Source organism: Aedes albopictus, chromosome 1 (assembly GCF_035046485.1).
Source record: "Aedes albopictus strain Foshan chromosome 1, AalbF5, whole genome shotgun sequence".
NCBI classification, from domain to species: domain Eukaryota; kingdom Metazoa; phylum Arthropoda; class Insecta; order Diptera; family Culicidae; genus Aedes; species Aedes albopictus.
In genome coordinates this window covers 116,125,299-116,137,594 of record NC_085136.1, presented here as the reverse complement: position 1 = coordinate 116,137,594, position 12,296 = coordinate 116,125,299, and the positions used below count along the sequence as shown (strand labels likewise).

General features: G+C 40.8%; 1 protein-coding gene across 6 annotated transcripts in view; it reads left to right on the top strand.

Moving 5' to 3' along the window:
• LOC109402218 (leucine-rich repeat flightless-interacting protein 2) overlaps window positions 1-10,793 on the top strand; it is a 445,842-nt gene extending 435,049 nt beyond the window's left edge. For all 6 annotated transcript variants that reach the window (XR_003897654.2, XM_062845229.1, XM_062845228.1 and 3 more), the window contains one exon: window positions 5,215-10,793. Coding sequence is in view for 5 of the 6 variants with exons in the window: in XM_062845229.1 (XP_062701213.1) it covers window positions 5,215-5,325 (111 nt within the window). In the remaining variant the exon portion in view is untranslated. The remainder of the gene's footprint in view (window positions 1-5,214) is intronic.
• Window positions 10,794-12,296: the final 1,503 nt, after the last annotated feature.

Genomic DNA, 12,296 nt, shown 5'->3' with positions numbered 1-12,296 from the left:
ACAAGGAATAAAAAAACACCCTCAAATATCTCTAAACCTCCCCTGAAATCCTCTGTAAACACTTCTGATATACCCCAAGACTCTGAAACTCCACGAGACCCCCTAAAATGCCCCGAAACGCTCCTTGAACTCCTTGAATTCCCCTAAGAGCCCCTGAAATTCCCTAAAAAGCCCCTGTAACCTTTTGAGAACTATTAAAATACTTCGGATATCGCATGTAACCCTCTGAGCCCTCTGAAACCCCTTGAAACGCTCTAAAACGCCTCTAAAGTCCTTTAAAACTTCCCAGAGACCTCATGAACGCTTCCGAAAAATGCCTAAAATACTCCCCAAAAACACCCTGGATATCCCATGGAACCCCCCGAAACCCGCCGGACCGGATATCATCTGAAACCCCCTGATAACACCTGGAATTCTGTGAGAACCCCTACAAAACCAAGAAACTTCTGAAAACGCCATAAAACCCCCCGTTTGGCTCGTTTTTATAACTTATCATGTTATAAACTAGATGCAGGATGATGTTAAAATAACTAAAATTGCAAAAAAAAGCACACCGGTTCAATCAAGATAATAACCTATTTTGTTGTAATCAGATCAAAACTATAACAAAATATGATATAAATTTTAACTTTAGGATTACTAGTTGCTATCAAAGTATGATACAATTTTGTAACAATATTTTCTAAGTCTCGACAAATCAAAACTATATTGTAATACAAAGAGTTATCAAACATCATATATAACGAAGTATGTAGAGTTAGCATAAGTTAATAGTTAATAGTTAAAAGTTAACAGTTATTGGTATGACACTAAGTGTGCGGTCGGACTCTCGGCGGGTTGTTCCTCGGCCGACCGATAAGAGTGACTGTAGCACCTTACAAATGTCAATTTCTTGATTTTGCTTTGGGAGACGGTGCACGAAGCTCTTGACAATTAAAAATAACTTCTTCTCCCGCTTTGACACACATGTGCACAACAGTGTATGTGTTAGATGTGTTTATCTAATCCCATCTGGAGGAGGTTTGGATTGTGAAAAGAAGATAACCATGTGCGACTGTGGAATCGAGTTCAGTTCTAGGCCTACTGGCGACGGAGATAGTCGAGTGACTCCGTAGCTTGAAGGAATAGAAGCGCCCGTCTAGCGAATTGGGAGTTGTGAGTTCGAGTCTCACCGGAGTACGTGGATTTCTTTTCATAATTCAAATCTCAATTTGTTCATCGAGCACATGTTCTGTTGTGCACATGAATGTCAAAGCATTTTCAACAGTGAGATTCATTCTTAGGTTTTTTTTTCATCGGATGTATCATTTGCCTGCGCATATATGTGTAACGTTTTTGAGTTATACAACTACAACCCCGTTGTTCACTTTCTTGAACAGACATCATCAGGTATTTTTTTCAAAATATTTGTTCAGGAGTTTCACTAATGATTTTATAAGGGATATCTCCAAGGATTCATGTCCAAAATTTCTTTTGAAATTCCAGAAAGAATTACTACAAAAAGTCTTCAATTATTCGTTTGGAATTTTTATCATGGATAAATACAGATATGTTTCCTAGAAATTCCATCGGAATTCTGCCATAGGTAATAGCTTCTAGAATTTCTTCAGACGCGGTCTATTTCAGGAGATCCTCCAAACATTGCTTTATTGATTTTTACACGGAATCCATCAGAATTATTGTAAGCAAACATTGTTAAGGACAAACGTCTTGAAATCCCGCTTCAACAGTGCATCAGAACTTCAGGCGCACAAATTTCAAGAAGCAAGCGTTAAACAACAGTGCATTTTTTATTTTGTTGTTACTCACTTTTTTTATTCTTCAACCACTTAACCTAATTTACAGCTCTTTTGTCCACTAGGGCACTCCGTGAGTGATTCTAATTGGCGACTGCAATTACACTTTGTACAGCGCCTAAATATATTCTATTCTAATTCCATTAATTCTAATTCGAACTGATAAGCCTTTGCTGCGCGCTGCTGTCACTTTTCTACCCTGTCCTGTCCATGGTAGAATGATGAGCACTATATGTTGCTGTGTGGCTTTTGTTCCATTTCCAGTCCGATTGGGGGTCCATTATGGATCGAACCCATGACCATCCACTTATGAAGTGAACGTGTAGCCACTACGCTACGAGCCCGGCTATGTTACTCACGTGTAATAAGCTTAAAATAACAAGTTCAGGTGCGCTGGTTTTGTTTACGAAGATATTTGTACGCTCAGCCATTTTGGGATTCTAACAAGTATATCCTTAAACTCCTTCAACGACCTCATCAACTTCACTATCAGTAGAGCACTGGACACTGAAGAAGTCTGTAAGTCGTCTATCTGTCTGAAGGTAAGCACATTAGTGGAATTAAATGAAATTTGTTCGTTTTTTTCTAGTTTTTCTTCAAAAATTATTCATTTTTTCAAATTTATCTTTTGCAAAAGTGAAGTAATAGTGCAGTGTTTTTAAGTTTTAACTATTGCTTTAAGACGTCATCAAGTATTTCTCCAAACTTTGGTAGTGTTGTGGTCGTTTCCAATGTTTTTAAACAAATGTTTCGGGCGGTTTATGCTTTTACAAAGCTTTTCAGAACGACAGCGATTAACACTTCTAATTCCCAGAAGAAAATGTAATACGCATCGAAACGTCGGATGAAGGAGACTATCTGATCGTTTGATTGCAATTGCGACTGATACGCCGAAAATCATCCCAGGATTCTCCCAAAATTCTTCAAGGATTCCTTAATTATTGCCTCGCTTAATTCTATCAGAGATTTCAACAAGGATTTATCTACGTATTTGTTCAAGCATTCATCAATCATCTTGGCGTTCTTTTAAGAATTTATTTTCAAAAATCTTTCAAGAATTCCTTCAGAAACCACTCTAAGAATTCCTTCAGGAATTAATTAAACGATTTCTGTAAACAATTTCTTCTAGGATTCTTGGATTCTTCAAGGATATCTTACAAAAAGATTTATTCTTGAATTTCTGCAGGATTGTTTCCAATGAATCAATTAAGTTTTAATTCAAGAATTCCTCCAAGGATTCCCACAGAAGTTCCTCAAAGAAAATCTATAGGAATTCTTTCAAAAAATCTTTCCGGAATTCCTCAGAGTTCTTAAAAATTCCTCTACTGCCGGAGTATCCCCAAAGAACCCTTCAGAAATTTTTGCTAGCATTCTTCTAAGAACTCTTCTTGAAAATGCTCTTGCGTTTTTCGAAGGAGTCTTACAAAATTATTTCGAGAAACTTTTTGAAAAATCCTTCTGAGATACCATCAAGATAAAGTGATTCTACAGAATTTATTAACTATTCCTCCAAATTCTTTAAAATGGGGGGTCGCGAAAACTACGTCTGCTGGCAAAAGGGGGTCGCGCGACCTGAAAGTTTAGGAACCTTTGACCAAAAGATTCCGGGATTTTTCCAAGGATTCCTGTTGGATTTTTCTTCAAAGATTTTCTCAGAATTTCTTCAAGTATTCTCTTAGTATTTCTTAAAATGATTTCATCAAGCATTATACCAAGAATTCCTTCAGAAATTTCATACGTGATTTTCCCAGGAATTTTACTACAAATTTTCTGAAATTTTTTCTGTAAATCTACCAAAAAACGGGTATACCGAAGTCAACTGTTGATCAGTTGAGTGTTCTCCAGGATTCACTGGCATATACAGCAACACAGATTTTGTTGTGGACGTGAATAATCGAATTTGGCTGCGTTGATTAATCTGATTGTTCTTCTCTTAAATTCGCATAAATAACTCGCCTTCATGGTACGTGCTTCTATGCCAATCTCGTTGTTTCCATCGATCACTATTCGAGAGCTTTCAACAATCTCCATTGTTTGTCACTTTGCTGCTCCATAATTGGAACGATTGGCCATGTTCCAATGATTTCGTCTTGTTTACGCAGATAGTGAAACCTGCTATGATTAAAAAGATCATTGGGGTTACTTTTCATATCAGAGCGCCGTTACCCGACATCTCCACTAGACAGAAATGGCTTGCCTTTTTTCCGGACATAAGTGTCAAGACAGAAATGTTCTCTCTCCGTTTGCTAAGAAGCCAGCATGCAGAACATTTCTGTTCTGTTTTATCTTTCTGGGATTCCCATTAGAATTCTCTGAGGGTTTTTCTGGACTTCAGTGTTTGATTCCAGTTAAAATCTAGTAGAACTTCAACTGAAATGCGTTTGGATTACAGTAGGATTTCTATCGGAATTCAGTAAGATCATAAGCGGAATTCAGTAGTTTTCCAATCTAGGTATCAAGAACAATTCCAACAGGATTATTCAAACAGCGATCCAGTAAGATTTCATCGTAAATCCATTAAGATTCCAACTGGTGTTTAGCAGAATGACGTTTATATCTCCTATAAAGATGAAGTTTATATTTTGTTACGAGTAGTACCTACGTCGAACCTGGATCCGTCATGCCAAGATATTGGTGATGCCGACGTTTGGAAAAGCTTTCCAAGGTGTTAGAACCAGGGAATCGCACTTGTCAGTCGTATCGGTTATAAAATATCCAGACGTATCTTGTACCGACTTTTCGAACATTCTAAGCAGAATACCCTCTTCGAATGAGTATGAAACTGATTACACTCATTCGAAAATCCAGACGTTTCTTTCACGGGCACCATAGAACTCACCTTAGTCTCACTAAGGCGACTTATCCAGCGATTTCGTGCTCGCGGCTTTATCACCTTCACCGCTGACGGGCTTCGGTTTTGGCTCCTCGTTTTTACGCTCGCCCGATCGCGTCTTTGTTGTTCCTAAGCTTCCTCAACAAAATCTGAGTCTGAGTCAACCAAACATAAATACGAACTCAATTTCATCAATTTCACCGTGTGTCAATAAATATTTGAATAGCTTTTTCAATAGGGTCTGGGACCATTTGGGCAGGAGCACCTATTTTGGGCACTTGCTGCTCTAACTCAATCAATTTCAAACCGATTGACTTGAATTTTTGTACATGGCTAGATGCTGTGCCTATCTGATCGGGTCTCAAAAATCAAGTCAATCGGTTTGAAATTGACTGAGTTATAGCAGCAAGTGCCCAAAATAGGTGCTCCTGCCCAAATGGTCCCAGACCCTATATCGAATCAAGTGTCTCACTCGAAGACATCCGAAAATGTGCCTAAAAGCATGAATTGCAGTTTTTTTTTTTCAATAACCCTCGCTATTGCCATCGCCACGAAACTCACCACACTTCTCCCTCTTCTTTCTAGAACCGCGAATTCATGGACCGTTTGGAGGAGCTAGAAACCTGCAATAATCACCTGCTGAAGCGACTGGACAAGCTGAAGAATGCAAAAAGTGCATTGCTAAAAGACCTTTGATAGAGAACATCCCCCATCAAACCACCCCCCGCATAACACCTAAATCGCCTCATCCACCCTGCTCGAAAGTGTGCACCCCCTCAAGAAATAACTTCATCTTCCAATATTGTATTGTATTGTTCCATCGTCTTCGTCCGCATCGTCATCGCCGTCATCCTGATTGTGTAAATCGTGGAAATGATCTCCGCCATTTCCGATCCTGTATATGTATTTTGTACATGTTTTTTTTTCGTTCTTTCTATTTTACACATGTTTTAGTAGTGAGTGAGTGAGTTGATGAAAGGCTTCAGTTTTAGGTAAACCACCAAAATCGAAACGCTTGGCAAAAGTTTTCTTATGTAGTAGTGCATAATGAATGACTAAATTAACCAGCTTTTTCGCGCGCCGCATTTCGCTCCCATGACACCACACAGATAGACAGACAGATGATCTAGACGGAAATGGAGACGACATCCTAACTCTTATATGAACTCAGAATGAGCTCCCCGGTTTGGTGTGTAGGAGTCGTGGTTGGGAGTTGTCCATTTCGGCATTGAGGCCATTTGGCATAATGGTCGTTTGGCATAATATGGGGAACAATCAAGCAAACAATAATGAACATAACCTACGTAATGCCAAACGACGGTTATGCCTAATAGCCATTATGCCAAATGGTGCACTCCCTGTGTAACAGTTGTTGTAAAATGCAGTAAAATGTTAATCGATTGTACACATACACCCAAATGATACTAGAATTTGCACTTACCAGTAAGTAGGCTTGTATAGTAAATTTATTAAAACAAAAAAAGAATGAAACAAATATATAGACAGACCGTTTAGTGTAATAAATTGGAAACCATTAAACCTGTGTAATTTGGACATAGAGAACCGCTAGTGTAAATTGATACGGCAGAGATTAGGCACATATTTAGGCAAGAGAATTTGAGATAATTGTGTAAAAATCTGCGAGGAGTAGTAGTAGTAGTTAATAATTGAGCATGAAACCAATTTTAATATTTAATTTATTAAAAAATTATTGCGGGGCAATTGCCTCAAGTGACGTAAAGTTGTTTGGCTATAAAATAATTTGTCATCAAGTGTTCAGCTAGGAGCTATTTGAAGTTGGATGCCTATTTAGAATTCCACCGGGAATTCCATTATTCATTCTACCAGCAATTCCACTAGGAATTCCATTAGGAATTCAACCAGGAATTTCACTAGGAATTCCACCAGAAATTCCACCTGGAATTTCACCAGGAATTCCACCAGGAATGCCACTAGGAATTACACTAGGAATTCTACCAGAAATTCCACCAGGAATTCCACTATAGGAGTTCCATCAGGAATACAACCAGGAATTTCACCAGGAATCTCACTTGGAATTCAACCAAGAATTCCACTAGGAATTCCACCAGGAATTCCACTAGGAATTCCACTTGGAATTTCATCAGGAATTCCATTTGGAATTTCATCAGGAATTCCACTAGGAATTCCATTAGGAATTTCACTGTGAGTTTCATCAGGAATTCCATTACGAATTTCATCAGGATTACCAATTGGAAAAACATCAGGAATTCTACTGAAAATTCTATCAGGAATTCTACTAGAAAATCCACCAGGAATTCCACTAGGAGTTCCACCAAGAATACTACCAGGAATTTCATCAGGAAACCCACTTGGAATTCATCCAGGAATTCCACTAGGAATCCTACTTGGAATTTCATCAGAAATTCCACTTGGAATTTGATCAGGAATTCTACTAGGAATTCCATCAGGAATTTCACTAGGAATTTCATCAGGAATTCCGTTAGGAATTTCATCAGAAATTCCGTTAGGAATTTCATCAGGATTACCATTTGGAAAAACATCAGGAATTCTACTGGATATTCTATCAGGAATTCCATTAGGAATTTCATCAGGAATTCCATCAGGAATTCCACTAGAAATCGCATCAGGAATTCTACTAAGAATTCCACCAAGAAATGTTCCAGGAATTGCGCTAAAAATCCTCCAGAAATTCCACTAGGAAATCCTCCAGGAATTCCACTAGCAAATCCTCCAGGAATTCCACTAGAATATTCTCCAGAGATTCCTCCTGGAATTCCACTAGGAATTCCTCCAGTAATTCCACCGGGAACTCCACTAGGAATACCAACGGGACCTCCACTAGGGATTCCTCCGGGAACTCCACTCGGAATTCCACCTGGAACCTCACTAGTAATTCCAGCGGGATCTACTAGGAATTCCTCCAGGAACTCCACCAAGAATTGCATTAAAAAAATCTTCCAATGTTTCCTCCAAGAATCCCTCTGGGAATCTCCGAGAAGTTCTTCCAGGGATTTTTCCAGGAATTCTTCCAGAGATTTCTCCAGGGATTCATTCTGCCTATACAAGGAATACAAATTCAACGATTCATCCAGCGATTCTTCCAGGAATTCCTCTTGTAACTCTTCCGGGAATTGCTTCAGGGATTCCTCCAGAAATTCTTACTGGAATTCCTTCAGAGATTCCTCCAGGAATTTCTACTGGGATTTTTCTGAGATTTCCAACAGGGATTCCTCTGAGAATTCCCCAAGGGATTTCTCCAGGAATTTTTCCTGGGATCTCTTTGAGATTCCTCTGGGGATTCCTCCCGGAATTCTTCCAGGGATTCTTTCGGGAATTCCTCCAGAAATTTCTTTGCGAGTTTCTCCAGGGATTTCTTTGCAAATTCTTCCAGGGATCATCCTGAGAGTTCTTCCAGTTATTCCTCTGGTAATCCCTTCAGGGTTCTTCTGGGAATTCTTCCAGTGGTTCTTCTAGGAATTCTTCTAGGGAATCCTTTGCAAATACCTCCAGGGATTTCTCATGGAGGAGATTCTTCTGGACATTCCTCCGAGAGTTCCTCTAGGAATTTCTCTTGGAATTCCTCCAGGGATTCCTCTGGGAATTCCTCCAGTGAATCTTCTAGTAATTTCTGCAAGTATTTCTCCGAAACTTTCTCTAGGGATTCCCCTGGAACTACAATCAGATTTTTTTTTTTGAATTCTTCCAGAGATTCCTCAGGGAATTCCTTCAGGGCTTCCTCTGGAAATTCCTCCAGGGATTCTCCGGGAATTCTTCCACGGATTTCTCTGGGAATTCTTTTAGAAGTTCTCTGGGAGTTCCTCCAGGGATTCCTTCGGGAAATCCTCTAGAGACTCTTCTAAGAACTCATCTGGAAATTTCTCCAGGGATTCCTTTGAGGATTCCTCCAGGGATGCCTCCAGTGATTCCTTTGGGAATTTTTCCGGAAATTTCTCGGGTATTCTTCTGGAAATTCCTCCAGGGATTCTTCTTAGAATTTCTCCGAGAAATCCTCTAGTACTTCTTCTTGAAATTTCTACAGGTTTTTCTCTGGGAAAGTCCTAGAGCACTAGGACTTCCTTCTGAGATTCCTCTGGGAATGCCTCCAGGGATTCCTCTGGGAATTCTTGCAGGGATTCTTATGCGAATCCCTCAAGGGATTTCCTCTCAAGGAGATGTTTCTGGACATTCGTCTGGGAATACCTCTAAGGATTCCTCTGCGCATTTCTTCAGCGAATCTAGTATTTCCTGCAAGTATTTCTCTGGAAATTCCTCTGGGAATTCCTCCAGTGATTCCTCTGGGAGTTCCTCCAGGGATTCCTTCAAGACTTCCTCCAGAGATTCCTCTGAGAATTCAGCTGGAAATTTCTCCAGTGATTCTTCTGGGATTTTTTCCAGAAATTTCTCTGGGTATTCTTCTGGGAATTCCTCCAGTGATTCCTCTTAGAATTTCTCCGAGAATTCCTCTAGTACTTCTTCTTGAAATTTATACAGGGTTTTCGCTGGGAATTCCTCTAGGACTTTCTTCTGAGATTCCTCTGGAAATTCCTCCGGGGATTCCTCCAGAAATTCTTCAAGGGAGTCCTTTAAGATTCCTATAGAAATACTTCTAGGAATTTCCTCTACAGATTCCTCTAGGAATTTCCCTAAGGATGCCTCTAGGAATTCCTCCTTGGATTCCTCTAAGAATTCCGCCAGGGATGCAAGTAGCTTCATGTTGAAACATTTGATGCCAAGTGATTTTTATTCCGAACGACTTTATGTTACACGAGCACCCTCCCCGACATATTAACAAATCCTAGCTGACAAGTTGAATGTTACACTTGGCATAGTTTTCATTATCATAGATGTTATGCAATATGATCTCATGTCAAGTGAGGCGTCACGACCTGTCGCGTCATATTTCATCGAAAAAAGATCTAAAAAAAGTTGCCAATATGCAAAAATAGCTATAGGAAAAAAGAAAAAAAACGCAAGGTTGCCGTTCTGCGAAGGCAACGCAAATTGTTTGTAAAATATGAAATTGCCAAATTAAAAGAAGAAGAACACAAGAAAAATGCATCCAGTCATCACGAAATAAAAAAGTGACTCAAGAATGACGAACACGAAGATTATCCTGATGGCTGTCGCATCGGTCAGAGAAAACTAACAAAACGGTAAGTTGTTAAACCAGTTACATTTACGCACTGTTGTTTAAATTATGAACCATATGAAAAGTATACTAGTTTCTTTCGTTAACATCCTAAAACCAGCAACATATTGACGATTACTTTTGGTTCCTGGTAGTAACCTCATCACTTCAATCGCGCCTTCCTAATTTGTTAACTATTTTGTAATTCTCTTCTATCGTATTTTAATACCAGCAACTGCCCAAACAGCAATTTCAAGTCCAATTAGTTCTGAGGAGTTCCTGAGAATCGTCATAAAACCTGTTTTGGTTTTATGATGGTTTAGAAGGCCCCTATTTGAATCTTTTCGACTTAAAAATGCGACTTGGGTACACAATCAGTCACCATTTTTTTTAATCGATTAGTGAAACCTTTATCATACTCCTAAAACTGCCATATGTATTTTTGTTTTTACTATTTGTTTTCCAATTGGATTACGGTTAAAACCGATTCGCTTTACGTGTTGCGCCAACGATTAGAGTATTCCCATAAATCTAATTTGTACATTTTTGATCGGAATCAGATTTCCTTCCTAAAACTATATTTAACTAATGACAAAAAAAAAATGCAAGAAACTAACGTTGGCGTGCTTCCACCCCTTAGATACGAAGCGCGTCGACGTTGCTTTTGTTTAGCGCTTCTATGCACATCTTAGAGATCTGAACAAAAATGTAAAAACACACTAAACCTAGGGTAACAAGTTCACCGTAAAAAAAAAATGTTGCACCTTATCGTTGGATTGAGCAAACCTGAAACTCCGCTCTGTAGGAAACCAATCTATCCCAATCCCAAAAGATAAAAGAAATGCTCTCGACAGGCCGCCGTATGATAGAGTACCACCATGCCAACCTAGATGCGTTAGAGGTTAGGCAGCGAAAACAATGGAAACAAAAACAAAATAGTGTAACAATATGAAAACCAGCAACAACGTGTAACAAAGCAACAAATTTGGACCGCAAACTGAAGAAAAATGTAAAATAAACTGATTCAAGCATATGAGTGCGCCAGTGGTTGTGATTGTTTTTGCTGAAACGTACCGAAATTGCGCCGGGAAAGTCCGCTTCTCACTTCACCCTGACTTCACTTCTCTGAGCACCCCTGGCTGTGAATAATAGTAATAGTGGGAAGATCTTCATCCTTGGCATATGTTTTCCTGTCTTACTACGACGGCCAGTCGAACGGTTTCCCAGAATCGGCCTGTTTCTGGTATCCGAGGTTCATAGGCGACTTTGCAGGCTTTGCTTCTACCGTACCGCGTGTCTTCAGCAGTCTTCCAATGTAGTTGTTCAAGCTGATCTCGAATGCGGCTCTGTGATACCGTTCCTTAACCCCCATGGAGGCAACGCACTTTCCCGATAGATAGTTCAAAATCTGCATCAGAAGGTTGCTGACAGTATAGCCTCCACCTGGCCCGGTCCTTACCGCGGACCCCTTTTCAACCGCTGGCTCGGTTCCAACCCAGTAGACTGACGCCACGAAAGCAACGCTCCGCTACCAGAAGCCGAACTGGCTACTTGAGAGACCATTTCCTCCTACATTCTATTGAGGATGATCTTCTCGAGCACCTTCTCCGCCGTATTGATCAAGCATATTGGTCTATATGCCGACGGGTCTCCGGATAGTTTCTCCGCCTTTGGCAATAAAACCAGGCTATGTCTCCTCAAAACTTCTGGGAATCTTCCCTCGTTCCGGCATTTCTGCATAGCAAATCTGAACATCTCGGGAGCCTCCGTAATAGCTACTTTTAAAGCCAGGTTTGGAACTTCGCCCGGACCTGGGGCCTTACCTACGCTAAGGGATTTTGCTTTCCCCGCAAGTTCCACATCGGTGACCCTCTCCTCATCGGCAGCTCCAGTTACCTACGAAATAAGGCTAAGGACTTGGATCATGACATGTAAAAAGCCTCTTGATGATCACCTCCAACATCTCTGGAGATTGCTCTGTAGGAGCCATTACACCTCTCGTCTTGGCCTATACGATTATGTAGTCTTCAGCGTGGCCCTTGCAGCGGTGAATGCCATCCGTCATTCGTTTCGCTCTTCCTCGGATCGTGCTCGCTGCATCCGTTGCCTCGCCCGCCAGGCAGGCGCGGTGCAGGTCCGCAATCGCTTGAGTCCGTCACATAGCCGGTGGCCTCCCATTTGTAGGGTGGACCCGCCTAGGCATGGTCGCATCACACGCACGAGAGAGCACCACTACCAGCTCGTCGTCGTCTAAACCCAGTAGGTTTCGCTCATGGCGGAGCGCCTCCCTGAATACCCCTTCGTCGAAGTATGATGTCTTCCACCTGCGAGGGCTTGGCCTTGGCCTAGCCGCCTCTTCTTCTATCCGCTGTCTGCTGTTGTTGTAGTCGATACTGTAGCGAACCGCCAGGTGGTCGCTGGACTACAAAAGGTCACGTCAATAATTGACTCCGCTCCGTTTCGACTATAGGTACTCTTGGTACCGCCGTTAGCCAAGTCGACATCTAAGATGGCCAGTGTTTCTAGCAGGATCTGA